The sequence below is a fragment of the Pyrus communis genome, chromosome 8 (genome assembly GCF_963583255.1).
Source record: "Pyrus communis chromosome 8, drPyrComm1.1, whole genome shotgun sequence".
Lineage (NCBI taxonomy): Eukaryota > Viridiplantae > Streptophyta > Magnoliopsida > Rosales > Rosaceae > Pyrus > Pyrus communis.
This window is the reverse complement of record NC_084810.1, coordinates 27,143,384-27,171,311: the sequence shown is the minus strand read 5'-3', so window position 1 is coordinate 27,171,311 and position 27,928 is coordinate 27,143,384. Positions and strand designations below refer to the sequence as shown.

Genomic DNA, 27,928 nt, shown 5'->3' with positions numbered 1-27,928 from the left:
AAATAAAAATAGAAAAAGAAAAAAAAAAATGCAGAAAAAGACAAACCAATGAACAAACAAAGCAACCAGAGCTTCAAAGACTTGGCTTCGGTTGAGTTCTCACTTCTCACTCTCTCCAGTGGCTGCTCATTTGCTACTCAAGCTTCCGTTTGCAGGTCCTCTCTCTACAACCTTCCTCTTCCTATTATTTTTTTTTATATTATTATAGTTGTTTTTTATTTGCAAATGAATAATGCTAATATGATTGGACAGGTGGGGGCAAATTTTGTCAGAAATTATCGTGCTTGTTTTTTTTCCTGGGATGTAATTTGTGTAGGGTCTGGATGCTAGAAATGTGTGTTTAGTGCTCTTCTGGCTTCCACATTTGAGGGAGTTACTTTTTTTACTTTAACCAAATGAACAATCTTTCTTAGATCCTTGGTTCTAGGCGCTTCAGTTTCTTATGTGCTTTACTGTTTTTCTTAGCTGGTTTGAATCGTTGGAAGTAAACTTTGTGGTTGTTTTGCAGCTGGGGAAGTTGAATCGGGTACTGCTTTTCCGGTCATTTTTCTTTGAATTTCAGTTTCTGGGTTCTTTTTGTTTGTGTTGTTTGTGGTCGAGTTGCTTCTGCAATGGTTTTTTTCATGGTTTTCTGCATCTGGGTTCTCTGGCTAGTCATTTCTCGTGCTGTGTTTGTGCGAAAAATCGAAGCTTGTTCAGTTTTATGTGGAATTTAGTTTGCTCAAGCTGATAGCTTGAGATTACAAGTTTTGGTTCGGATTTCGTTTCAAAAATGCTAAAGAGGGAACTGAGAGAAGTTCGAGGAATCAATGAAATGTTGCTTATGTACTTCCCTATTGTCTGTCAGCTGTTGAGACTAAAAGTATATCGTGTTTAAATTGGAATTTTGGTTTTGATTTTCTGGTTTTAGTGGTGCGATTTAGCGTCTACCATTTTGTCTTGGAAATTGAATTCGCTGCTGATGAGCCAATGTTGTTGAATTGTGCTTACGAAATCAACCTGTTCTACTCTTTTTGTTATTCACTTTTGATCCGCTTTTCATGTTGTACATCACTTGGCAATGCACACTATAGACTACAAAGGCCTCTGATACCCAAAGCTTTTGCTGAAATTGGCTTTGTTCATCATGATCAGGATCTCATCGCGTTTTGTATATGGTTCTTTTTTTGCAGCTTAGTACTTACAGGCTAACCGCAAGACACTGGAGGTGTAATTTGAAGTTTTATTAGCACGAATGATGCGTGAAAAATGGATTGGAGGCGTGCTTCTCCTTCTAGTTGGCATGTTTACCAATGTACTAGGTAACATTATAACCTTGTTCTGTTTTCTGTTGATTATATATATTTTTTATAGTATAAATTCGAGCTCCAATCTGCCTGGAATTCCTCGTCGTGAGGTTTTGGTCTCTTATCGACTTCTTCAATATTTCATTCCCTACATCATGTTTATGTTACTTAAGCGTTGTATCATTTAGAGTGTTGATTTGCATTCCAAAGTACATCCTTATCTCGGCTTGTGATAAGTGAGTATGATAAGAAACAAATTTATTGCCCTTGTTATAATTGGAAAGCATACATCTACATAGTGTTTCACTTATACTTGCAAAGAATGCCGTTTTCACTTTACCTTCTCTGATTTGGTAATATGTCTTTCTGCTTGTAAAATGTTATTTTCCATGCCTGCCTTGTTCTGGAGGCTTTTCCTTTGTAGGTTTATGCGGTCTTAGGAAATTTTCGAGTATGTCCACATGATATCTAGATTATATGTTTTCAGGATTTTTAATATATTAATGCCTTTAACGGAAGCACACCGTTTGGAATTTAGACATGCCTATGTTACTTGTTGTAGTGTTATCACTCTAGCAAGTTACTGAACCCACAATTTCAAATTTATAGGTGCATTCATAGGGATAAACATTGGGACCGATGTTTCGGACCTTCCATCTGAGACAGATACAGTAGCACTCCTTAAAGCCCATCAAATTACACATGTGCGCCTCTACAATGCTGATGCTCACATGCTGAAAGCCCTTTCAAACAGCGGAATTGAAGTAATGGTAGGTGTCACAAATGAGGAAGTCCTAAGTGTTGGAGAGTCTTCATCAGCAGCAGCTGCCTGGATTAACAAAAATGTTGCTGCTTATTTGCCCTCAACCAATATTACCGCCATTGCTGTTGGCAGTGAGGTCATTACCTCAATTCCTCATGCTGCGCCAGTTTTGGTCGATGCTATGAACTACCTTCATAAAGCCTTAGTTGCTTCAAACCTAAATTTTCAGGTCAAAATTTCAACTCCACAATCCATGGATATAATCCCAAAGCCTTTTCCCCCGTCCACTGCCACCTTTAATTACTCATGGGGACACACCATTTACCAAATCCTTCAGTTTATTAAAAACACAAATTCCTATTACATGCTAAATGCGTATCCTTATTATGGTTACACCAATGGGGATGGAATTTTCCCGCTTGATTATGCTCTTTTCCGACCACTTCCCTCTGTCAAGCAGATTGTTGACCCGAACACTCTTTTCCACTATAACAGCATGTTTGATGCTATGGTGGATGCCACCTATTATTCTATAGAGGATTTCAATTTCTCTGGGATCTCTGTTGTTGTCACCGAGACTGGTTGGCCATGGTTTGGTGGATCCAAAGAGTCCGATGCCAACACAGGAAATGCTCAGACCTACACCAATAATTTGATTCGACGAGTTTTAAATGATTCAGGTCCACCCAGCCAGCCAAAGTTGCCCATCAACACGTACATTTACGAGTTGTTCAACGAGGACAAGAGGCCTGGGCCAGTGTCAGAGAAAAACTGGGGTGTGCTATATACGAATGGGTCTGCTGTGTATCCCTTAAGTTTGAGTTCCAGTCAAATTACTGGGAATTCTTCAGGGGTTTTCTGCATGGCGAAAGCTAATGCAGATCCAGATAAGTTGCAGGATGGCATAAACTGGGCTTGTGGGCAAGGTGGGGCTAACTGCACTCCCATTCAACGAGGGCAGCGGTGTTATCTCCCCGATACTATTGTAAATCATGCTTCATATGCTTATAATGACTATTATCAAAAGATGAAAAGTGCTGGCGGAACATGTGACTTTGATGACACTGCCATAATATCTTCTGTTGATCCAAGTAAGTTTCTGTCAACATCTTGTTATCCCTCGACTATTGAGTATGTTTGAAATCTGGATGCAGTAAGCACTATTTTTGTGATAGTCTTAAAGACAAGTTTTCTGAAGAAAAAGAAATGTAGTTTGAATTGCCTTTCATTAAGCTACGCTGTTTTATCAGTTGGAAACAGGCCTAACTGCAATGTCGACAATCATTAATTTTTGTTTCTCTTATTGTTGCAATGAACCTCATGCTTCTTATATTGGTTTTCTGGTTGAACAAAACAATAGTTTAGTGGCTCACAGAACCTTTCCGAGAAAAGTAAGCTTGTAGCAAATGCAGCTTTAACTAGTTTCTACGGTGTGGTTTTTAAATTAGTGCTACTCTTGCATCTGAACATGAAAAATGGTTTCATGTTTCTGATTGTAATATTGATTATTGAGGTCTGCTTGTCAACCCTTGAAGTTCATTTTTTTGTTTCTTTTCATGGTTACTTTGTACATTTCTACTACCTCTACAGTTAAGCATATTCCTTCCATTGATTTTCTCTTTATCCTCCTAATATTCGTTTTGTTGGGCATTCGTTCACAGGCTATGGCGCGTGTAAATTTTCCGGAAGGTGAGTATCTCACCCTCTTCCAGATATTCGTAATTATAACTTTAGAACCTGTACAATAAATTATGAGTTTGGCTCTAAACTTGCCCTATTATGATACAGTTCTAATTCAAGCAAATTTGCGGGACTTACACCAGCATCAGTTGCACCTTCAACTGCTGTTGGAGGCTGGAGTTCGAATCTACAAGTTTCCAATCTTCAATATCTCATGCCGGCAGCATTTCTTACATTGCTATTGCTTTGACTTGAGGTTCCATCGAGATTTCTTTACCGTGTAGCGTAGTTCACCACATTCGACATATCAAACGGATTGAAGAAGACCCAGGAGCTGTATGGCAGCACAAGCTTGGTGACACAATTGGAAACGTCCGTGCATTGTTTCATCAATTTTGCCAATGTTTCCAACTTCTGAGGTTGTCTCCTTCACCTCTGCAAATTATGGGGAGTTTTGTGTAGTTCGTTTTGCAGGCATTTCTGATGAAGTAGTGGCTAGACCTTGACTTTATTGGACCAACTTAACTAGAACTTGATTTGTACCTTATCAACCAAAAAGTACTTCGATCTTCCAATGTACTTTTCATCGTGTCGAATTATATGTGCATGAAATTGGTTACGAACTCACAATTTCTGATATTTGAATTTAAGAGTTTTCATTTATAAATGACTTCCTACTAGTAGTTTAGATTATTAAATTTGTATTTATTGGTCGAATAATAAAAGGAAAACATTCTTTTAACGCGTTGTATCTAAAATTGTTCCCCAAGTTGGTAGTTTTATGTTGTTGATGAGCTTGAGTTCATCTCTACCACTCTAAGAGTGCGCAATATATCCAAAATGTTTTCATTATGTAACATATTTCCGCCTCTACAATCAGCAAATCAGAGTGGCGCAGCGGAAGCGTGGTGGGCCCATAACCCACAGGTCCCAGGATCGAAACCTGGCTCTGATAATTTTTTTTTCTTTTTTATTTTTCTGTTTCCTCATCTTTCAACTCCTTAACTCACAATTTGTTTCAGCCTTCTGCCAAGGTCTTTTTATCAGTATTAGGTTTCTGGTGTGCGCATCAAGCAAGCTTAATCATGTGTGGCTGCAATTTGTTTCAGACTTCTGCCAAGGTCTTTTTATCAGTATTAGGTTTCTGGTGTGCGCATCAACCATTCTTATTCGTTTTTCAACCCATTATACTTATCATGGATTTGTAATTGATTGAGTTTTATTTCGACTGCTGAAAAGGGGTTTTCATAGGCATGTTTAGCGTGATAAAATCATGTCTTTTGGATTATGGTGTTTATTCTGATTTTTATCTGTAACTGTGAGTGATATATCATTGTAGGCTTGTGGGTGGTAGGTTATGTAGTCTTTTTCCTCAAAGATAACTGAGCACATCCTAATAGCTGCATCCCTTGCTTTGTGATTTTGTTGCTCGATTACTGAGGTTTATTTTTGGATGTCTTTTAGCATGGATATCGGGTTTTTTTTTTTTATTAAAAAAATAAAAAATAAAAAACTCAAATTTGCAGACAGTAGGTTGAGTTTGAAACTCAGAGGTTGGCTCCGATGCAGCATGTTGGAATTTTTAGATCGACAGGCTGGGGGGCCTTACTCTAATGAGTTAGATACTGTTTTCAATTTGGTAATTACTATGGCGCAATCCGTCAAGGGTTTTATGAAAAAGAAAATTTTTGATATTAGTTAGAGTGGGGTAATCTTATTTAAACCCATTACTTTTCTTTTCCCCCACCGATGAGGGATGGCCAACAGATTGGAAACCCATCAGTTCTTCGTTTTTCGTGTATTTGGACAATGCTGTTTTATGCTCTTGTCTGGTTTTGGGTAGTGTTACATTACGGATATGGTTTATGTTTTGAATGGAGTTGAATAGACTATCCATTGATATGATTTTGACCGGCTCTTCGATTTATTTTTCTTTTTAGGACTCCACATCCACATATCTCATCAAAATATTATGTATATGTATGTATGTGTATATATATTAAAAAAATTTAAGTTTCGTGCGGCTTCGCCTCACACCTTAAGGCTTTCGTCTAGACGGAGCTATCCATGACACACCTCGCCTACGCCTTTGCCTTTTAAAACATTGATACATACACACAAACACACACAAGAGTTGAACCAAAATAATATAGAAGAGTTGTACCTTCACCTGTTCAAAATCAAATTGGAGTTATAAAAGGCTATTTTTTATCATCGTTACTGACTTTGTCGGTGTCAACTCAATCGAATATCTTTTTCAAACCTCACCTCAGAATTGTACTCCTAATTTAAAGATGAAGAATATTAATTTTATAGAGTGAGAATCTCTGAAAACAGGCAAACTGATTTTTATAACTCCAACAGAACCTAACTGCTTAAACCATGCAGGAATCTTATTCGCCCCAGATCACCAGAGAAAAACTCGACGACTTGTGATTGAGGGTGGTTGCCAGCCGGCAGCCACCAAGTCGAGTAACACTGGAATTCCAGCAACCGGTGCCAATAAGCCATGCTCTCTTCAACCATTGTGTTTGTATATGCACCTACCCAAAGATGACAGGCCATATTATAGGCTGCTTCATTTTAGAATTTTTTTTGTCATCATAGTTGCCGTCACAACTAAAAATTTCTCGCCGTCAGGGGTGAAGCTAAATGTAAACTGGAGGTTGTCATAGCCTCTTAGTTTCCATGTGGCTCCATGTAATTGGATGACAAAATTATGAACTTCTGTTTAATTATATTAGAACATGGTTAATGAATGTGGTATTGGCTCTCTCAAATTCTTTTAGCCAGCTCCACCCCAAGTAAAGACTAATATAAACCTCACTTCTAAACTCTTTTGTTTTAACTTTTGAAGAATTCTAGCTACATTCTCCTCTGTACCTTCTTTTCTATTTCCTTTTTTTATTTTTAAGATTCTACATTATTACTTGATGATCCAATCCATTTATTTTCTAACATTTAAAAACCATATCTACAAAAAATTAGCTAAATCCAAATCTATTTAGTTATTTAAGGATTATCTAATAATGGATGAACTATGTTTTTCAATTAACTAATGAAATCATGACAACGTCTATAGAACGGTAAAACGATTTCCGATTATTTACTTTTTGCATTCATCTTAACTTTTTACTTTATTTTGCAATATCATGCAATCACTACATGTTTAAAGTGCCAGCAATAATATTAATTTCATATGTTTAAATAGCATTACATATTTTTGTAAGAAAAAGTGTATGCAATAATTTTCATTTGATTTTATAAACACAAAATTAATCGTATAGAAATAAGTTAGCAAAGTTTCAAGGAGTCCGAGATGCTGTGTTCAACTTCCACTTCCAGTATTATGTTTATTTTATTGTTTAATGCAAATGATATTCTACACTAATTATTACATTAAAGGGATCAAGGAGGAAGGGTTCAAATTTTAAACCTAAGACGTATTGGATTGAAGAAGAAAGCCTTAAACTATTATGATAATTCACTACTTGCACTTCACGTATGTATCATTTGTCTAAAGAAAAATATTTGATAAACCACATATGGACAATCATTAATATAATCAAATTAATAAAGAAATGCTTTTTAGCTAAAATAGTCTTTAAGATTGACATAACAACTCACTCTGGTCCGTAACAATGAAAGTCGATAGAAGTAGTCCCTGAGTTTGTACACCGTAATCATTTTGGTACGTTTGTGAAAAAATTGTCAATATCCTCACTAAGTGGAGGGGTTGTCTGACAAAAATACCCTTTAAAAGGTGGTAACTTGGTCGTTCACGTGATAATTTAACGAGGATATTGACAAATTTTTCACTGAAAGACCCACATGATTTATGCTAGACAAACTCAAAGATCACTTCTATCGACTTTCATTACAAGGGATCAAAGTGAAAAATTATGCCAATTTCAGAGACTATTTTGACAAAAAAGAGCCATAAAGAAAACTCGGTACCAAATTCAAGAAGTCATTAACCACCAATTTACTAGTTTTTAGTTGTTACCATAGTCGGAAGCTAGCCACGACTGGATGATCATCACGTGGGTTAACTGTCGTTCACATCCCTCACCTACTCCTTCAATTAGGCAGACAACACAGAATGTTCAATCACCTACTCCTTTAATTAGGCAGACAACACAGAATGTTCAAAGTTTAAACACAATTACTTAAACACATGCAAAAGCCTGCAAAACCATACACACAGAGAGAGAGAGAGAGAGAGAGAGATGGTGAAGAAAATAAGTGAACTGTGAGTGGAGGACTTTGTTCTGGCAGGGCTAGCTAACCGTTGAAGACGCCAAGGATTTCGAAACAGTCCTAAAAAATATACAATCTCCCGCACGAAAGCAATGGACCCGAACGAGATATGGCGGCATATAGTGGCTGAGAGATTGCTGAAAGCATCACACACTCATTAGATGCACCAGTTGATCTACTACTCAGTCTATGCCAATTGAGATGCCTTCACCAAAGGCCCTCCTCTCTACTGGTTCCCTTCTCTGTAATTCAATTTTCTCCACTTTCCCATTTTTCTTTTGCCATTTCTTTCTCTGCTGTATTTGATTTCTTTCATTGTTTAATGGAAAATACTTGGCTTGCTTACTCCCTATCCTTTATGGAAAAATTTGATGTTAATCCCATAACTCCTCCAGTGTTACAGATATTCTTGCTTTGTTTTTTATATTGTTGTATAGATTTTGTTCCTTTTAACTTGGCATGTGAGGAACGGATCTGAAATCTGTAAGTTGAGTACAAGAGGTAATATGAATAAAACCGGTCAATGGATTAATTCATGTATTATAATATCAAGCATATGAGAGATCAATTCTAATTAATTCAAATATTTGATGCTTCTTTGTATATATATTTTATCGAATGAAATATGACTGTTAGCACATGGAATGACCAAACTTGACACATTTTGGCATAAATGTGTTGATCTTAGAGAAATAATTCTACAGATATGGAATGTCTTCTTGCTTCTACTCTTTAGTTTTATTCTGAATCCTAACTGAACCTGTTCTTCTCTATTGTAAGATACCAGTCGAGACATACAAACTTGGGGCGATTGATGGAACAGTATGGTTCAGAGCTTTTAGGAACATCATGTAAGGATCCCATAACAAGTTATAGCTTCTCCCAGTAATTTTCTGTTCATAATCCCGAGGTAAGTGGTCATTCATATCCATGAGCTTTGCCTTACTGCATATGATTTTAATTGAATGAACTGTGTTATTATTCTAGTCCTACTGGTCAGTTGTTCTAAAAGAGCTCTCAGTTTCATTTCGAGAAGCACCAAACTGTATTGAGGCATGAAGGCTGCGATGATGATTCTTTTGTTAATCATATGACATTAAAGGAACTTCGGGAACAAGTAATGTATGCTCTTATTTGATTTCTCTTCTGATTGTTTTTGTGGTTTGTTACATTAGAGAAAATACATCACGTCCAACAATTGTTTTTCAGCTAAAATTTTTCTAAAACTTATCTTCATTCCACTTGTTTAGTCAATCTTGGTAGAGTGCTCTTTTTTTTTTTCTTGTATGCATAATATCCTTGAGCTTTTATCCGTTTGCTGCAGTTGTCTACGACATAATTGACAGGTTGGTGGCTAATGCGCTGGATACAACCTTCTCAACGGGTGATGCAATTGCTATTGACATGTCAATGACAGTCAATAGCAATCGTACTAGCAGGATTTGCTGTTGTCCCATTAGCGGACAGTTTTGCTGTGAACAAAAGTGCAACTCTGTCTGCATGCGTAAAGCAAAGGGCGTCTTTATAGGTGAGTTCTGTGACAGGTTAAACCTTGAGTTTAAAGTAAAGGCTAGCAAAGGAAGTAAATTGGATCGCACTGATTAGTATCTGCTGGGAATTTTTTATTTGCTAAGGCATACTGATGAAATGTCAGTAGCCTCAAAAGCGCTGAAAATTCATGATATGTTTTTCGCAACTTTAAGCTTTAAATATATTTCTTGCCGGTTTTCATATTTTGTAGTGTGTTTTTATAGCTACTTTTCTAGGAAATGACTTCTACTTTCACTATGTATTCAGGATTTCATACTAAGAGGAGGTCAAAGGTTTCCTCTCTACAGGTAGATACTACTTCCTTATCACCATGACAGATGCTAACATCTCTCTGCTTTTTCAGAGATTGAAATATCAAAGTGTTAATTATACATATAAATGCTAGTTTAATTGTTACGTTTGTGAATGTTGCTTGTTCATGTTGCAGTCGAGTTGCAGAGGCCGCTACACATTTAGCTACTTCAGCAATCGGAAGCAATGTAGGGATTCAGTTAAGAGAACAGGATCTATCCTGGTATGATTTTCTTTCTCGTGTCGATGACCTTCCAAGGTAATGAGTATACCAACGATATTGATTGGGCCTCTTAAGAGTTTGTTCTGCAATGGAAGAGTTGCCTTGTTTCTCAATCGATGTAGTTTCAAACCAATATCTGTATCCGTGTAACGTTATTCTCTTCTTTGCAGAAAGAATTACTGCTCTCCAGTCTACAGACAATCGATTCCGTGACTAATATTCTCTTTTCATCTGGAACCACAGGTAAGAAGTTGCTTTAAAAAAAACTTTTATTGTTAGCTCTAATTTGTAACCATTTTCATACTTTAATCTTAGGTTCATATTTAGGTGTTTACCAGGAGATCCGAAGGCTATTCCATGGACACAACTTTCACCAATTAGATGTGCTGCTGATACATGGGCTCACATTGATACTCAAGTTAGGGATGCCTACTGCAGGCCAACAAATTTGAGATGGGTTATGGGTCTAATCTTTACTCAGGCTTTCTAACCGGTGCAACTCTTGCTCTGTATCACAGATCTCCTCTCGGTCATGGCTTCGGGAAAATTTGTTCTGGTGAAACCTATATACTTTTTCTCAAAGTTCATTTTCTGAAAGTATTTGTTTTCGTGTCCGAGCTTTGCTTCATTCATTTAAAAGATGTAATACATGAACTTTGTGTATGACAGACGAAGAGTGCCAGAAATTCATGTATTATAACTACCTACAAGTAGCATGCTTTCGAAATGCCTCCTTACCTTTAACTGTTGTATCTTTTCAGGATTCAGGGGTCACTATATTGGGAACAGTTCCTGTTGTGCGGAAGCGTCAACCAAGTGTGAGTGAAAATAAACCACAATAACTGACAAAAGATAAATGGAACAATACCAACAAGAACACCAAGATTTATACTGGTTCGGCAATGCCTACATCCAGTTTGGAGACGACGGAGTATTCCACTATAATCAATGAAATTTCAAAACCGGTTAGTACACCTCTTGCCCCTCATTTCAAACTTAGTGCTTCTATGTCTCCTAAAACTGTTGAAGAGAGTTAGTACATGGCTCAAATTCCTTATGCAAATGTTGTTGGTAGTTTGATGTATGCTATGGTGTGTACTAGGCCTGATATTTCACAAGCTGTTAGTATTGTTAGTAGATATATGCATAATCCAGGAAAAGGGCATTGGGAAGCTGTGAAATGGATTCTACGGTATATTCTGGGTACTGTGGATGTTGGTTTATTGTTCTTGCAGGATAAAATTACTGGTCAATGTGTTGTTGGATATGTGGATTCTGATTACGCAGGTGATTTGGACAAGCGTAGATCCACTATAGGTTTTGTATTCACTATTGCTGGAGGTCCAGTAAGTTGGAGGTCGACTCTGCAATCTACAATTGCTTTGTCAACTACTGAGGCAGAATACATGGCTGTAACAGAAGCTATAAAGGAAGCCATCTGGCTTCAAGGGTTGCTTGATGACTTAGGGGTTCAACAAGACCATGTGGATGTTCATTGCGACAGTCAGAGTGCTATTCATTTAGCAAAGAATCAAGTTCATCATGCACGTACGAAACACATTGACGTGAGGTTCCATTTTGTTCGTGAGATTATTGACGAGGGAGATATTCTTCTTCAGAAGATTGGGACCGCTGACAATCCTGCGGATATGTTAACAAAGCCAGTTTCGTTGCTCAAGTTTAAGCACTGCTTAGACTTGATTGACATTTGTAAAATTTGTTGATTGCCCCATGGGGGAGTGGGAGACGACTATTGGGAGTTCTACTTAGAGGGTTTGCGCCAAGGTGGAGATTGTCGATTATTGGCTCAAACAAAGTAGTCTAAAACCAACAAATGATTTCGGCTACTTTTGTGGTCAAAATTGGTGGTTGGCATGCTACATGTGGGAAACAAAAAATGGATGCTCTTATGCCTAATTTGTGGTCAAAATTGGATGCACTTATGCCTAATTTCTTTCTTCCTTGTTGTTTTTGAGTTATGCCTACACCTCCTTTTATAGGCCAAAGGCCTCTCATCAAGTCAAAAAGAATTAGGCATAAGTGCATCCAATTTTGACCACAAATTAGGCATAAGAGCATCCATTTTTTGTTTCCCACATGTAGCATGCCAACCACCAATTTTGACCACAAAAGTAGCCGAAATCATTTGTTGGTTTTAGACTACTTTGTTTGAGCCAATAATCAACAATCTCCACCTTGGCGCAAACCCTCTAAGTAGAACTCCCAATAGTCGTCTCCCACTTCCCCATGGGGCAATCAACAAATTTTACAAATGCCAATCAAGTCTAAGCAGTGCTTAAACTTGAGCAACGAAACTGGCTTTGTTAACATATCCGCAGGATTGTCAGCGGTCCCAATCTTCTGAAGAAGAATATCTCCCTCGTCAATAATCTCACGAACAAAATGGAACCTCACGTCAATGTGTTTCGTACATGCATGATGAACTTGATTCTTTGCTAAATGAATAGCACTCTGACTGTCGCAATGAACATGCACATGGTCTTGTTGAACCCCTAAGTCATCAAGCAACCCTTGAAGCCAGATGGCTTCCTTTATAGCTTCTGTTACAACCATGTATTCTGCCTCAGTAGTTGACAAAGCAATTGTAGATTGCAGAGTCGACCTCCAACTTACTGGACCTCCAGCAATAGTGAATACAAAACCTATAGTGGATCTACGCTTGTCCAAATCACCTGCGTAATCAGAATCCACATATCCAACAACACATTGACCAGTAATTTTATCCTGCTGGAACAATAAACCAACATCCACAGTACCCAGAATATACCGTAGAATCCATTTCACAGCTTCCCAATGCCCTTTTCCTGGATTATGCATATATCTACTAACAATACTAACAGCTTGTGAAATATCAGGCCTAGTACACACCATAGCATACATCAAACTACCAACAACATTTGCATAAGGAATTTGAGCCATGTACTGACTCTCTTCAACAGTTTTAGGAGACATAGAAGCACTAAGTTTGAAATGAGGGGCAAGAGGTGTACTAACCGGTTTTGAATTTTCATTCATCCTGAAACGTTGTAGTACCTTCTTCAAATACTGCTTCTGACACAAACTAATCTTGCCCTTCGGTCTATCTCTTTCAATTTCCATACCTAGTATCTTCCGAGCTTCTCCCAAGTCCTTCATCTCAAATTCATTACTCAGTTGAGTCTTCAACCTTTCAATCTCCACTTTGCTCTTACATGCTATAAGCATATCATCAACATATAAAAGCAGATAAATGAAAGTTACATCTTGTAGTTTGCGAAAGTATACACAATGGTCATAGTGACTTCTTGTGTACTTTTGCCCGATCATAAATCGATCAAATCGCTTGTACCATTGTCTTGGAGACTGCTTCAAGCCATACAATGATTTTTCCAATTTGCAAACCCAATTTTCCTTTCCAGCAACCTTAAAACCTTCTGGCTGAGACATATAAATCTCTTCCTCCAAATCACCATGTAAGAACGCAGTCTTGACATCAAGTTGGGCCAACTCAAGATCAAACTGCACAACCAAAGCCAACAGAATACGAATAGAAGAATGTTTTACTACAGGAGAAAATACCTCATTGTAGTCAATGCCTTCTTTCTGAGCATAGCCTTTAGCTACCAATCTGGCTTTGAATCTTACATTGTCTTTTCCCAAAGATTACATCTTTTTGGCATACACCTATTTACAACCAATTTCTTTCTTCCCTTTTGGTAACTGAACCAGCTTCCAAGTCTTATTTTTATGAAGAGATTTCATCTCCTCATCCATAGATTTCTTCCACAACTCGTACTCTGAACTCATGACAGCTTCTTTGTAGGTGGATGGAATATCATCTTCAATAACGGGAAGTGCATATGCCACAATATCAGTAAATCGAGCAGGCTTTCGAATTTCCCTTCTCGATCTTCTGGTTGCAATATAGTCTTGTTGCTGTGGAGGCTCTTGGGTAGGTGCCTCCTCTTCATCATCCTCGTCCTCATCATCATGATTAACTGTAGGACTAGTGTTTGTAACATCAGACCTTACTGGAACAACTGGAGTCTTCAGTAACTCCACCTGCTTTGAGCTACTCATGGTCTCGGTCGTTTCAGTTTCACCTTCATGCTTGTTCTGATTAACCATAGCAGCCTCATCAAAAGTCACATCTCTGCTTACAACAAATTTCTTCTCATCTGGACACCAGAGTCGGTATCCCTTCACGCCAGTGCTAAAGCCCATAAATAGAGCTTTCTTTGCTCTTGGATCCAACTTGCTTTCTCTGACATAATAGTAAGCAGGACAACCAAATATATGTAAAAACTTGTAATCAGTACAAGATTTACCAGACCATACCTCCATGGGCGTTTTGCCCTCATTTGCAGCAGCTGGCAATCGATTAATGAGATGGCTTGCATAAGTGAGTGCCTCAGCCCAAAATGCCTTGCCTAATCCAACATTAGACAACATACACCGAACTTTCTCAAGCAAAGTACGGTTCATGCGCTCCGCCACCCCATTCTGTTGCGGTGTCTCCCTAATCGTGAAGTGCCTCACAATACCCTCATCTTGACAAAATTTCAAGAAGGGATCAGACTTATATTCACCCCCATTGTCTAATCTGAGAGTCTTGATCTTTCGATCGCTTTACGTTTCAATCATCTTTTTCCACTTCAGGAATATCTTCAAGACTTCATCTTTACACTTCATGGTGTACACCCATATTCTTCTAGAGAAGTCATCAACAAAAGAGACAAAATAATGGCTACCTCCCCAAGATGCATTCTTGGAAGGTCCCCAAACATCAGTGTGAACATAATCAAGAATGCCTTTAGTGTGGTGAATAGCAGTGCCAAATTTTACTCTAGTTTGCTTACCCAACACACAATGCTCACAGAATTCCAATTTGCATGCCTTTGCACCTTTCAATAAGCCTTGCTTCACCAATCCTTGCAACGCTTTTTCACCAGCATGCCCAAGACGCATATGCCATAACCTCGTGGTGTCTGTGCTATCTGCGTCAGCAGCTTCGGTGACAGCTGCTTCACCAATAACTGTACTCCCCTGCAAGAAATACAAGTTATTTCGTCTTGTACCTTTCATCACCACCAGTGCCCCATAAACAGCTTTAAGAACTCCACCCTTCATGGTGATCTTGAGACCCTTGGATTCCAATGCACCCAGTGAGATAAGATTTTTCTTCATATCTGGTACATACCGAACATCACTTAATTCTCTGACTGTTCCATCATGCATCTTCAAACAGATTTTGCCTATCCCTTGGGTTTTGCAGGCATTATCATTACCCATCAAAACAATTCCACCATCCAGCTCCTCGAAATTAGAAAACCATTCTCGAATGGGACACATATGATAGGTGCAACCTCAATCCAAAATTCACTCCTTGGAGTGACCATCAGCAGATGAACTAGCCAAAGCAAACTCGAAATCATCATCTCCAGATTTTGCAATATTTGCTTCAGAACCCGCTTTCTCCTTCTCTTTGTTCTTCAATTTAGGGCAGTCTTTCTTCCAATGACCCTTTTGGCGACAAAAGGCACATTCATCTTTAGCAGGAAACTTCCCTCATGACTTTGAACGAGATTTTCCCCGCTTCCCAGATTTTCTTTCCTCTGTTCGACCCCTTGCAACAAGTGCCTCGGTTTGTGAATTGTGAGTCTTTAGTTCCTTCTTACGACACTCATGATTCACCAATGCCGCAGACACCTCATCAAGTTTCACCTCGGATTTTCCATACAACAAAGTAGTTGTCAAATGATCATAATCATCAGGCAATGAATTTAACAAACATAGTGCCTTATCCTCGTCAGGAATTTTCACATCAAGGTTTGCTAAATCAGCAAGTATTTTATTATAATCATTGAGGTGTTCGTGCATAGTAATACCTGGACGATACTGAAATCGGAAGAGTCGCTTCTTCAAGAAGAGCCGATTTTCTGCACTCTTGGTCATATACTTCTCTTCCAATTTTGTCCATAACTCCTTAGCAGAAGTTTCCTTCATATACGGGTATTTCAACTCCTTATCAAGGAACGATCGAATAACAGCACAAGCATGAAGATTAATTCGTGTCCACTGCTTGTCATCAATATCTTCTGGTTTATCTTCCAGAACCATATCCAACTCTTGTTGATACAACACATCCATAACTTCACATTGCCACATACCAAAATTATTAGAGCCATTGAATTTATCAACCTCTAACCTTGTAGTGGCAATTTGATGTCTATTGGATGTAGGTGCCGACGAAGACAATGCCGACTCCTTCCCCTTCACAGATTCATCTTTATCTCCAGCCATCTACTCGGCACTATTCACGGGACTGTAGCGCCAGCAAATTTTTCACTCCCACGAGAACGCCTAGTCGAAAAACTAGGCTCTGATACCACTTGTTGTGCGGAAGCGTCAACCAAGTGTGAGTGAAAATAAACCACAATAACTGACAAAAGATAAATGGAACAATACCAACAAGAACACCAAGATTTATACTGGTTCGGCAATGCCTACATCCAGTTTGGAGACGACGGAGTATTCCACTATAATCAATGAGAACATACAATAGTGTTTATCACTCAATTTCCCAAAGACCCGAATAACCCAAACTCTCACACTTACAATAGGAAGAGAAAACCAAAAATACAAAGCAAGACAATTTGAGAAAATTCTTCTCTATGCCGAATGGCTTCTTGCTATTTTTCTTTCTTCGTTGTTGTTTTTGAGTTATGCCTACACACTTTTATAGGCCAAAGGCCTCTCATCAAGTCAAAAAGAATTAGGCATAAGTGCATCCATTTTTTGTTTCCCACATGTAGCATGCCAACCACCAATTTTGACCACAAAAGTAGCCGAAATCATTTATTGGTTTTAGACTACTTTGTTTGAGCCAATAATCAACAGTTCCTAGCTTAGTAAAAGCTTGGAAGAGCACAATAAGCTTGGAAGAGCACAATGTATGAAAGGCCTAGATTGGGCAAAGATAATCTTTTTATTTAAACTTTAGAGCGATTTATTTACATGAATACCGAGAAAATGGACTTAACCATCAATGTATGCAGATCATTTTCTTCCACTGGTGAAGTGTCTAGCGTTGATGATGACCTTTGGCTCGCTTCCCGCGCTTATTATAGACCCGTCATTGAATGTTGTTGGGGCACAGAGCTTGCTTCGTCCTACATCATGGGAAGTCTGCTGCAGCCGCAAGCTTTAGGAGAATTTAGCACAAAGTCGATGAAAACAGGCTTTGTTATCTTTGATGAACATGGAATTCCTTATGGAAGCACGTGATTAGCAAGTTTCTAATTGTGGTTCTCCTTCAACCACTGCAATCACCTACCTGTCACTCGTTTACATCATGCTAGCTAGTTCCGGGATATGTTTCTCTCTTGTGACGGAACATCAAGGAACGAAGTCAACTCATTGATGTTATTAGGCTGATGTCAATATCTTTGATCTGCTTGATCATGCAGCCAGAAAAGCAAGCTTGTGTCCGGGAAGTGAGTTTGTTTCCGCTATTAACGGGAGCGACTGACATACTGCCAAATGCTGCTCATGAAAAGGTTTACTTCAAGGGAATGCCAATGTACAATGGAACGGTACGATTTGAACTACTTGTCTTTCAGTACTTGAACCTCTTGATATGCTTAAATATGAACCTATCGATGCTTTTGAATCGCCTGCAACTTAGGAGATATGGAGACATAGTTAAAAGAACCGTTGGAGGTTCAGTTCCTCTCATAGACATACTTGAACCTCTTCATATGCTTAAATGTGAACTTAAATTGATTCATTTCTCTCATTCTGATTATAGATTAGTAAACGAGCCATAAGTTACCTAAGGTTGACAATACAAATTAACATCCAAATCTTTTGTTTGTCCCTTTTCTTTTTGTTTGATCCGGCCTAGGATGTCACCTTTCCTAGAGGACCTCGTTCTTTTTCATCCTAAGTTTTGAGTTATCTAATTAGTTATAAAGGAGTCGAACATTGTGCACTACAGATAGAGTATTTAGACAAACAAAATCGATTATGTTGATGACTATATCTCTAATATAAATAATTTCTTTATATAATGAAAGTGATCAACAACATGATTAGTACTATTTGACTAAATAAAATTAGTGTTATATATGAGGTGATGTCTATTCGGCCTAATAATTGAGTACTGTTCCTTTTTTCTACTTCTGTCGTATGGAAATAATAGGGCAGTGTTTAGGTATACAGGAACACTGTTGAGTTGCCCTCTCAAATCTACGAACTCTCAACTTTTAGACTGCACAACCTCAACCCATGTTCACTCCAATCCTCCCAGTCCACCTATATTTTAAATTATATTCTGGTCGGATCAAGTTCATCTTCCCACATTTCTTTATCTCGCGAATTTCACACCTAATCAGAGGATATAATCATTACTTCTCGTAAAGTTAAAAACCAAATAATAAGAAAAAGAAAAACATAAATCTTATTCCTCTTTAAAAAAATACAGTAAAAAAAGAAGACATATATAGAACTACACCCCTAAAATAAATTTAAAAGGTAAAAATGTTCAAAAAAATTAGATAAAATAGAAATTACACATATAAAATAGGAGACAAACTTATAAATCGACTTGCTAAAAAAATCTGAATGCAAAATGAAAGAATCTCTGTAAGAAAAGCCATATGCCAAACAAGATACAGTTCACCCATGTCATTGGATGATAGGATGTTTGTCATATGACAAACAAGAAAAGCCATATGCCAAACAAGAAAAGCCATATTACAAACTTAACCTTCCGCACGTTACATACGTAGGCATGCATGTACATATACCCCTTCAATTTTTATATAAATGAATCACTGCCGCCATGTCATTGGATGATAGGATGTTTGTCGGTGCCGAACTTGAGCCGTCAACGCATTGTGAGCCATAAGTAAGGATTAACAGACAACACCATCATAAAATATTACACGCAATTAGGACAACTAATTTGCATTTCAGGTGCATGTAACTTTCATCGTTCGCAAAAGGATTATAGATAGCCGTAGGATAGAAACTCACGTGTAACTAGGACAATAGGATGCTATCTCGGCGCTATCTCAAGTTTTGCATTTCATCAAATGCATGTAAACTCTTTCAAATCGTAAGAAGGGTCACAGTAATCCCACGAGATATAAACTTACAAGCAACATAAAATGATAAACTAACAAATATTTTAAAACAACGATATTTCATGTTTACGTTTTAAGTTGCATGTAAGTTTTTTTCCAATCACGTGAGTCGGACTATTGAATCTAGCATAATTCTTTATAGTGTGATGTGTCCAAATGCCTATTTACCGAAACGAAGGGACACTCAAAAATTAAGGGCATACGTAATTGTGTATGTGCTGCTTGTGAGTATTATAGTTACACATATCATTAAATATAAGACAAAGAGACTATATGTTACACATATCATTAAATAGAAAAGATTGCACCCAAATTAAAAGCATACATATACTCTCATCTCATGTGTCATTATCCTTATTAATTAATATCTAAATCTCAACGCAGCAACCTGATTGAACAAACCCAGAAAACTCATCAGGCACACTAATCTCATATAATTTACCGTTTTGACGTCCCTTCATTTCTTCCACCATATAGAACCCTTGACTTGCACCTTGGCACTCCGACCCCACCACCAGGGTCCCACCCCCAAGCATGACTCCGCACGTTCCAACTCGGAACCCCGAGTCCAACTTACCCCAACTCACCAATTTCCCATCGTCCCCTACTCCAACACAATGCCTTGGACAATGGCCCGCCTCCCACGCCTCGTCCACCAGCCGCCACTGCCGTGATCCCAACTCCAACACCTCGGCACCTCCCTCGAACACTCCTTGACTCTCGGTGCGGTACCCGCTAACCACCCAAAACTCGCTCCCAATCACCACCCCTTCACACTCGTCCCGATCATTACTCATCGGAGTCAACTCAGTCCACTCGTCCGATCTCACATCATAAACCCATGCGGACTTCAAGGCGTTCTTGTTCTCGTCATGCCCGCCCGCCACGTACACCTGGCCCGCGTCCGATCCGATAGCGAAAAAAGAGCGCTTGGACGGCATGTCGTTGGCTTTCCTCCAATGCGAAGTAGTGAAGTCGTACACAAACACGTCGGTGACCGGGTCGTAACTCACCGGGTCCCACCCGCCCATCACCACAAGCTTCCCTTCACAGCTTGCCAATTGGCAAAACAGGGGCAGCCCATTTGGGTACTCAGAAACCGGGTCGAGTCTATCCCACGAACGACTGGCCGGGTCAAACACGGTGATTCCGTAGGCCGGTGACTCGGTGGATTTGGTTACGTCAGATTCTGATGCAACAAGCTTTGGAGGAAGAGCTTGAACCAAGCATGCAACTTTGTAGGTACGTCCGGTTTTCTTCCTGTGAAAGTAAAAATCTTGACTTTCTAAGAGAGTCCGCCATGGACGGCAGACCCGGGAAGCAACTGGGTGAGCTGTGTAGGGCAACCAAGTCAGGCACTCGAGTCCCAGTTCTGCAGGCAAACCCGGAATAAAATCGGTCAGCTCGATACCCCACATTTTAGCAGAGATGCGCGCTTAATTTTGCAGCAAGGCAAAGCAAGAAATGCTTTTTGCAGCCCAGGAAGAAGGGATTTTTGCCAAAAAAGAAAAAAAACGAAGTGTGTTGCTTTGCAGCGAAGAAGTGATTGGATTTTGCTTTTGGAGTGAATTCTAGTTGCATTTGCGACGCAGGCCATGGACCTTAATTTATAGAAACAGTTAGAGATGGTGGAAACTGTAGAAATGGAACAGGTTGCATTGGTGTCATGTTCGAAGTCATCTAGTTTCGGATTGGACGCCGAATATTACTATTTTTTCGCTCCAAAACAAATACTAAAAATGGACGGCGGTCCCATATGATTTCTACTAGTTTATGAAAACGTTACATTCAAGTTGGATAAGGGTCCGAGTGAAACAATAATTATATTGCATGATCGTTTCAATACCCTACGATTATTTACTCGATTGATTGGAAAAAAGGCAAGGGGTTAGGGATAAGGGTCGAAAAGGCAAAGGGTAACAGTGTCGCAAAAAGCGACCAAATTCAAGGGGATGGACAACTGAACACGAGATTCGGGTAAAGCCAGCTGAATTTGACATGACATAAAGTGGGCACTATCACACGTGGCATGTATTTAGCAATCTTGATCGGTGTGAAATCGGCCTGCCACGTGGGGATAAGTGGATATATGTCTTGGCTGTGTGTATAGAATTCAATTATAGAGGATTTTTTTTTTTAAGAGGATGAGGATGAGTTTCAATTATTAGTTAGAGGAATCTGTTGATTTCTTTTCGAAAATTGTAAGAAGTTGTTAATTTTTTCATGGATTTTAATTTTAACAAATTCAAACTAATTTTTATTTATTTTGGTATCATGGCAAATACTTGAGGCAACAAAGTAATTTTATCCTAATGTGGAGTTTTTTCTTCTTGTTCTTTTGAAATGGTGGACTCCGTATACTTTTTATTTTGAATTAGCCATGCAAGTCCAATTAGCAGTTGCAAAGTATTGGTTTTGCGTCCAATTTACTAAACCAAATTACCCTTTTGTACGTATACAATTGTCATGTGATGTTCATGTAATGAAAATAGATTGAAAATTAGATGAATTTTTTTTTAAATCTAATGTAAAGGGCAAGTGGCTATACATAATAGTTTAGGGGAGAAAATCGACTGAAATTAAAGTTTGGAAAAAAATTTGTCAAACTCTGTACAAATTCTGAACAAATCGACAATTAGGCATGTTAGTTATCTCTTGATTGCGACCTTGGATTGGACATGGCGAGTGATTGAGTTTTTATATTGCAAAGTTTATCGTATCTCAAGCTGCAAGAAGTTGACATGATGGTAACGTGCAATTTGCAAATATTTTTGCTTAATGAAAGTGAAATGTAATACTACTTTCTCTTGACAAGCCCAACGATGTTGATCGCATGTGCTTAATGGCTAAAGAATTAAGATAGGGTTTGTTGAAAAGATAGAATTACTTAAGAAATATTGGAGAATAGAATCTGCATTAGGCATGTAACAAAATACAACTTATATATGCGTTTTTATCCTTAGTATCATTGAAGCCTTTTATGATAAAACTTTACACTTAATGATATGTGATTAAGTAAGAATAATATCGATAATATTAATGGTGAACCTGCGTTTATTAAGGGGTCACTGCCAAAAGAAACATAATTCTGTAAAAATAAAAAAAAAATTCAAAAAGGGGGATAACTGGTGGCAAGCCATAATTATCCACCCCTTCTGAAGACCGAGAAGAACACAATTCTGTAATTAAAAACTCATAAAAAATTGCTATTAGTCATCTGCAATAAACATTGAGTTTCATGCTTATAGTTAGCCCACTTTATTGAAAAAAAAAATTAAGATCTTTTATTTTTGCTAAATCTTTTCCTTCATGATAAAAAGTAACTTTATAGCGTAAGTTTTAGCATTTAGTGAGCGACAAATGTATTATAATATTTAAGCTAAAAACTGAAAAATAAATGGATAAAACAGTAATGAACTCCAAAACATTGACGAAATAGGACTCCATACTCAAGAATATCAACAAAATGTCATACATTAATTTTCAGAACCTCACGGTGCAACAAAGGTGAATGCATACAGATTTTATAACAATGTTGCAAAACCGCCTAAAAACCCTATGGTTAGCCCATATTTTTTGAGAAAAATATATATATTTTAATTTTAAAATATATTTTCAATCATGTTTCAGAGAAAACTTTATAAGACATTTGAACGCGTTTTTATCATTTATTTAGCCACAAAGTATATTTATAACATATTTGGGCCAAAAATTGAAAAATAAATGGACAAAACTGCTTTAATATTATTTTTTATTTGTACAATTATGCAAAACCACTTTTATTTTTTGCTAAATTTTGTTTTCATGATTAAGAATAACTTTATAGGGCAATTGAAAATAGTTTTACCATTTATTGAGCCACATATGTATTTTCAATAGAATATTTAAATCGAAAACTGAAAAATAAGTGTAAAAATAGTAGTGGGTCCAAAACATTGACAAAATAAGACTCCGTACATGAGAATATCAATGAAAAGTCTTACTTAAATCAATGCAGTGAAGGTGTGGTGATTTTTTAACAGGTTTGCAAAATTGCCTTAAAACTGTGATGGGTAACCCACGTTTATTGAGAATTTGAGAAAAATGTTAATTTTTTTATTTTTTGTGAAATATTTTCGTCATATTTAAAAGAAAAAAACTTTACTAGGCATTTGAAAACTGTTTTAACATTTGTTGACCCACAAATGTATGCTTAATAAAACACATGAGCAAAAAAATGAAAAATAAATTGACGAAAATAGTAGTCATGAGCCCACATTATAGTTTGTAAAGGTGAAAACATCTCAATTTTATGAATATGTTTGAACAATTTTGCAAAACCGCCTAAAAATCGTCTAAAAAATGGGAGTATGTGATGGATTTTTCTAAGGGCATAAATTATAAAGGCTCTTCTCAATAAAGTGATAAATTGAGCACAAACATCAAATGAAGATAGTTAAGATACAGTATCAGTAAAGATGGGAATATGTCAAGAGGGATTGCTTCGACCCCAAAAACGACAATAGCAGGAACCAATGACGGAGAACTTTCTGTTTTTCTCTCTAGCCTCGAATTTATATGCTCAGAGTTCGGTCTGGTTGAAAGAAACAGCCCGACATAATTGTTCATAATTATAATTACTGATAGTTCTAATTTGGTGTGCGACTCTTGAGTTGAAAGCAAGGCCAAATTAAACTCCATTTTCTCTGGTATGAATACTCAATATTTCTCTTGTAGCCAATTCTTTCAACCGATGATCACAATGTATAATACTGAGGAACACTATTTCTTCAACTTTCTTTGAGAAACCAATCACATCAAGTCGATTTTTCGGTGATTAATCTAATCCAAACAAACAACAACTAAATTATTTTGTTTAGACTGGAATGAATCGGTCAATTTGATCGGCCATAAAGATGCTTATTAAAAAAATCATGAACGTTCTAGTTATTATGTCTATAATTTATGCATTCTAAGCACAGTTGGCAGTTGATCTTAAACAAAAACAAAATTAATAAACACCTTATATATTGATAGCTTAATAATAACACAAATTTACATTATTATTTTAATAAATTATCAAGTTGACAGGGATGCGTCAAACTTTTAAAAATTCACTAAAATGTACAACTAGTCAGCTCCATTCTTGATATATTGAATACTTGCATCACTTCTTCACAAATTGGCCATAGTAGCTGCAAGATTGATCACCCAAAGGACAAAAATGGAATCAGCACCAGCGTAAAACCCAAACCCTTTAGAGAAAAAGTTTTATTTTGATTGAAATTTTGTGTATATAAAATTCTATATACGTTTAAAAAACGCCAATTTAATTGTAAACTCACCCCAAATCTTCATAATCTGCTAGTTTTGCCACAACATGGTTGAAGCCAAGCCACATCTTAGCCTGGAAAATCTTCATGCAGAAGTACCAAATGATCCCAAACACGGTCAGCAAAGCAATCACCAAGTACACAACCTTTGTGCCAACACAAGTTATGTACACCAAAATTCCAAACGGAATAACGAGCACTGCTATCAGCCCTCTCAGCCTTCTAACTGGAAGTTTGAAGGGCCTCTGTAAATCCGGAAGCTTCACCCTCAACCATATAAAAGCCGAAAATTCGACTAGCATGCTCAAACTGAACAAAACATTCACTACAGATGTGACATGCTTAAAATTCATGTATGAAACCAAGATTGATATCATTGCTGATATCAAAATTCCCACCCAAGGAGTGCCGGACCATTTTGACCGCGCCCCAAAAAGTCCAGGCAACAACCCTAATTCAGCCATGCCTAAAAGCTGGTGTGAACAACTGCTCAATTGGGACTGATAGACACCAATGCCAGACAAAAAGGCTCCAACCCTAACCCATTTTGCGAACCTTTTCCCCACAATTTTATATGCCACAACTGTGTAAAACCCATCATTCCAATCATCTAGGTCAAGAGACATGGCACCAATTGCAGCTAGTAGAGGTATTAGGGAAGTCAAATAAGTCAACAACCCAGCTGCGAGAAATGCTTTTGGTAATGTTTTGGGGGGGTTTTTAACACCTTCCGCAACTAAAGTACTGACATTGTCCCAACAATTTAAGTTCCAAAATAACGAATTAAAAAACGATGGCCAATTTCTTTTTCTGCTAATCTTGCCAGAAGAAACCCATTTGCTAGGGTCAATTTGGGGAATTGCACAAACAGAAAGTACTATAAATGGCAAGTATGATAAAATCCCTAAAGATATTGCAGCATAGCCAACTGTAGGCAGACCAATGAAGTTAAAAACTGAGAGCAAGAGGGTTGAAAGAGAGATGAGTAAATAGTGAGGCAAGTGTGACAACAAAGTTGGTAGCAATGGATCAATGTAGTCTATACAGAGACCTGGGTAGGAAGATAGGTTAATGACAGCACTAAAGAACTTCCAGAAACCAATGAGGAAGCCCCAGAATGGACCAAAGGCTTGGTGAGTCCATATAACAAAGCCGCCATTGCCATGAAAGGTGGTGGCTAGCTCAGCAGTGACAAGGGCCTCAGGGATGCTCCAGATGATGGGGAAGAGGAGAAAGCCAAGGATGGCATTGAAAGGCCCCCCGGAACCTACAGTGGACTCAGTGTTATAAGGGCCGCCGGAGATTTGGAAGTAAATGAGGAAAACTAGTGGGATGAATGCTAGTTTTTTGCATTTGGTCTTGGTGGTGCTAAACATTGGAGGTTCTTGTACTTCCTCTTTTTCATTTTCGAGAAGAGCAGTTTTCGATTTTGGAGAAGAATGGGGGGATTTCATGGTGTGTTCTTTTTTCTCCTTTTGGGATTTCTTGGATTTTCAATGTGAACTTCAGGAATTATGTGATTGGATTCCAAGATTGTAGATGGAGGTTGAATTGGAAGGCTGGTTGCCTTTGCTTCCTAGTTCATTGGCTATATATAACTTGGTTCATGTAGCATATGCAACAAATACTGTCTAAATGTATGCAATTAATATCACTACTAGAATTTCTCAACTCTTCTGCTGCTTCCTTGTAGTGTTGTACTGAGTGTGCTGCTTCCTGGAAATTGCTTATACCAGTACATATTGTTGTCACATGTGAGAAGTGGGCAAAGATTAATTTTTACATGTGACGGGGGATGTGATGAGTGCAACAGGATGACAAGTGATATATTTCCGGTGACACCCAAATTTTTCTCAAGAAAATGGTAGCTTATAACGTAAACTATACACAATTCAGCAGAAGGTTACAACTTTCATGCACATGTACATTACAGAGTAGAGTCAGCAGCTAGTTAACTAAATTTCACGTGGCAACAAAAACTCTGATATGTAATAAAACATACAGATACAAACTCCGACCTCCTTTAACCTTCGTGTCACTCTTCTTGTACTGATAATGCAGCTTCTTTCTTGGAAATTTCTTCAGCTCCTAAACGACGAAAGTAACTTTAGATTCCTAAAATTATCTTACATATTTTTCGTGTACGAAACTGCAAGCCCCCTTCCATAAATTTAACAGATTTAAAATTGTTGATCTGAAACTTTCTCTGAGCTATCTAATGCCATCACATATACTTCTCAAACTAATTAACCATGAACTCGTCTTTTTTTGAACTTTCTCTTTGTAGTTGTTAATATGGTGTGATGACTGTGGCTCAAATTCTTGGTAAAAAAAAAAACATTAATTAGACAGTAACAATACCATCCAACTCCGACCACTGTCATCCTAACTGGTATGTTGTTTCCGAATCAATAGTGATCCCCAAAGATCGAAAATGGAGGCGGAATCAAACAGAGAGAAGGAATGGGTTTGTATGAATTGTATACTTCTCCAACTAAAGTACCAAAGGTTTGAAAGATGATGTTATTTGTAAGCAGAGATTATCTGCATATTCATATTGTTGGCGCGCGGTTCCCTTGGAATCAATTAGGTGCTTCATTTGGATGATATGGTTTATGTGAATGGTGCGTAATTCATGAACCCCGAATAAAAAATAAAAAAAATTAGAAAAAAAATAATGCGTTTGCCGGGAGTCGAACCCGGGTCTATTGCTTGGAAGGCAATTATCCTAACCTTTGGACTACAAACGCTCGGTTGTTTAGCTTACTAGATTATTATTCAAGACTGTAAAGTTTTATGACCATAATGCTTGACCCAAATAATAATTCTCTTAGAGCAAGTGGTGTTTTAAGAGATGCTGATGATAAATGGATTTTTGGGTTTTGCACCAATTTTGGGCAAATGTGAGATTCCCACTGCTAAGCAATGAGGCCTTTATTTGGGATTACAATTGCCATGGAGATTACAGATTGATAAATTATTGGTGGAATCAAAATCTACACTCACAATTCATTTGGTGCTGCAAGCTGCTGGCAATAATCATTCTTCAGTTCCTTGGCTTGTCGAGAGTTGCTTTCAAGGTCATGGTAATACGAAACTTCGACATGTCTATAGAGAAAAAAATTTGTGGCAGATAGTTTATCGACCTATAATCTTGATTTGGATTTTTAGACAACTTTTACTTTAACAATCCTCCTTCTTATTCAATAGTTTTGTTCTTGAGGATCGTCTCGAAATGTCTCTGTATAGATTTATTATTGATTAGTTTTGTTTGGGCTTTTGTGTTAGCACCGTTTTTCAACCCAAAAAAAAAAAAAAGGTTGATCCAAAGATTCAATCATGATCCTTTAGCAATTAACTCAAATCTCAACAAGAAGCAAATCATGATCCTCAAATAGCCCTATTTCGTCTAG

The 27,928-nt window shown here is 37.7% G+C and overlaps 4 protein-coding genes and 2 non-coding genes across 11 annotated transcripts; 3 read left to right on the top strand and 3 right to left on the bottom strand.

Annotated features, from left to right (window-relative positions):
- Positions 1 to 45: 45 nt before the first annotated feature.
- LOC137742266 (glucan endo-1,3-beta-glucosidase 4-like) lies at positions 46 to 4,308 on the top strand. Of its 2 annotated transcripts, none has more exons than XM_068482088.1 (5): positions 46 to 155; positions 1,173 to 1,301; positions 1,896 to 3,140; positions 3,711 to 3,738; positions 3,838 to 4,308. In XM_068482088.1, the coding sequence occupies exons 2-5, from the start codon at positions 1,235 to 1,237 to the stop codon at positions 3,977 to 3,979; spliced, it is 1,482 nt and encodes a 493-aa protein (XP_068338189.1). In that variant the 5' UTR covers positions 46 to 155; positions 1,173 to 1,234; the 3' UTR covers positions 3,980 to 4,308. The 2 variants fall into 2 exon arrangements, with proteins under 2 accessions (XP_068338189.1, XP_068338188.1); XM_068482087.1 differs by lacking the exon at positions 46 to 155 and adding an exon at positions 369 to 526.
- A 304-nt stretch (positions 4,309 to 4,612) lies between these two features.
- Positions 4,613 to 4,684, top strand: TRNAM-CAU (transfer RNA methionine (anticodon CAU)). Its single transcript has one exon. It is a non-coding gene; the product is annotated as a tRNA-Met (tRNA).
- Positions 4,685 to 7,945: 3,261 nt separating this feature from the next.
- On the top strand, positions 7,946 to 10,848 carry LOC137741732 (uncharacterized). 5 transcript variants are annotated; one of them, XR_011069333.1, is made up of 9 exons: positions 7,946 to 8,233; positions 8,770 to 8,899; positions 8,977 to 9,111; positions 9,314 to 9,517; positions 9,787 to 9,827; positions 9,968 to 10,054; positions 10,225 to 10,297; positions 10,382 to 10,610; positions 10,816 to 10,848. XR_011069333.1 is itself a non-coding variant. In XM_068481446.1 (9 exons), the coding sequence occupies exons 4-9, from the start codon at positions 9,394 to 9,396 to the stop codon at positions 10,718 to 10,720; spliced, it is 576 nt and encodes a 191-aa protein (XP_068337547.1). In that variant the 5' UTR covers positions 7,946 to 8,233; positions 8,770 to 8,899; positions 8,977 to 9,106; positions 9,314 to 9,393; the 3' UTR covers positions 10,721 to 10,803. The 5 variants fall into 5 exon arrangements, 3 of the variants coding, with proteins under 3 accessions (XP_068337547.1, XP_068337548.1, XP_068337546.1); XR_011069332.1 differs by having other exon boundaries at positions 10,370 to 10,610; XM_068481446.1 differs by lacking the exon at positions 10,816 to 10,848 and having other exon boundaries at positions 8,977 to 9,106; positions 10,370 to 10,472; positions 10,573 to 10,803.
- An 8,557-nt stretch (positions 10,849 to 19,405) lies between these two features.
- On the bottom strand, positions 19,406 to 20,854 carry LOC137741731 (F-box/kelch-repeat protein At2g44130-like). Its single transcript, XM_068481444.1, has one exon. It carries the CDS (start codon positions 20,619 to 20,621, stop codon positions 19,572 to 19,574), a length of 1,050 nt encoding a protein of 349 aa, XP_068337545.1. The 5' UTR covers positions 20,622 to 20,854; the 3' UTR covers positions 19,406 to 19,571.
- Positions 20,855 to 24,207: 3,353 nt separating this feature from the next.
- On the bottom strand, positions 24,208 to 26,064 carry LOC137743687 (probable polyamine transporter At3g13620). Its single transcript, XM_068483618.1, has 2 exons — positions 24,528 to 26,064; positions 24,208 to 24,377 (listed from the first exon to the last, which is right to left on the bottom strand). Exons 1-2 carry the CDS (start codon positions 25,967 to 25,969, stop codon positions 24,350 to 24,352), a joined length of 1,470 nt encoding a protein of 489 aa, XP_068339719.1. The 5' UTR covers positions 25,970 to 26,064; the 3' UTR covers positions 24,208 to 24,349.
- Positions 26,065 to 27,193: 1,129 nt separating this feature from the next.
- Positions 27,194 to 27,265, bottom strand: TRNAG-UCC (transfer RNA glycine (anticodon UCC)). Its single transcript has one exon. It is a non-coding gene; the product is annotated as a tRNA-Gly (tRNA).
- Between the last annotated feature and the right edge of the window lie 663 nt (positions 27,266 to 27,928).

Coding starts and splice junctions, on each gene's coding strand:
- LOC137741732 (XM_068481446.1), top strand. CDS start 9,394: ATGTCAATGACAGTCAATAGCAATCGTACTAGCAGGATTTGCTGTTGT. Junction 9,828..9,967: donor CAAAGGTTTCCTCTCTACAG/GTAGATACTACT, acceptor TTCATGTTGCAG/TCGAGTTGCAGAGGCCGCTA. Junction 10,055..10,224: donor AGAGAACAGGATCTATCCTG/GTATGATTTTCT, acceptor TCTTCTTTGCAG/AAAGAATTACTGCTCTCCAG.
- LOC137741731 (XM_068481444.1), bottom strand. CDS start 20,621: ATGTGGGGTATCGAGCTGACCGATTTTATTCCGGGTTTGCCTGCAGAA.
- LOC137743687 (XM_068483618.1), bottom strand. CDS start 25,969: ATGAAATCCCCCCATTCTTCTCCAAAATCGAAAACTGCTCTTCTCGAA. Junction 24,378..24,527: donor GCAGATTATGAAGATTTGGG/GTGAGTTTACAA, acceptor TCAATCTTGCAG/CTACTATGGCCAATTTGTGA.
- LOC137742266 (XM_068482088.1), top strand. CDS start 1,235: ATGATGCGTGAAAAATGGATTGGAGGCGTGCTTCTCCTTCTAGTTGGC. Junction 1,302..1,895: donor CATGTTTACCAATGTACTAG/GTAACATTATAA, acceptor TCAAATTTATAG/GTGCATTCATAGGGATAAAC. Junction 3,739..3,837: donor GCGTGTAAATTTTCCGGAAG/GTGAGTATCTCA, acceptor ATTATGATACAG/TTCTAATTCAAGCAAATTTG.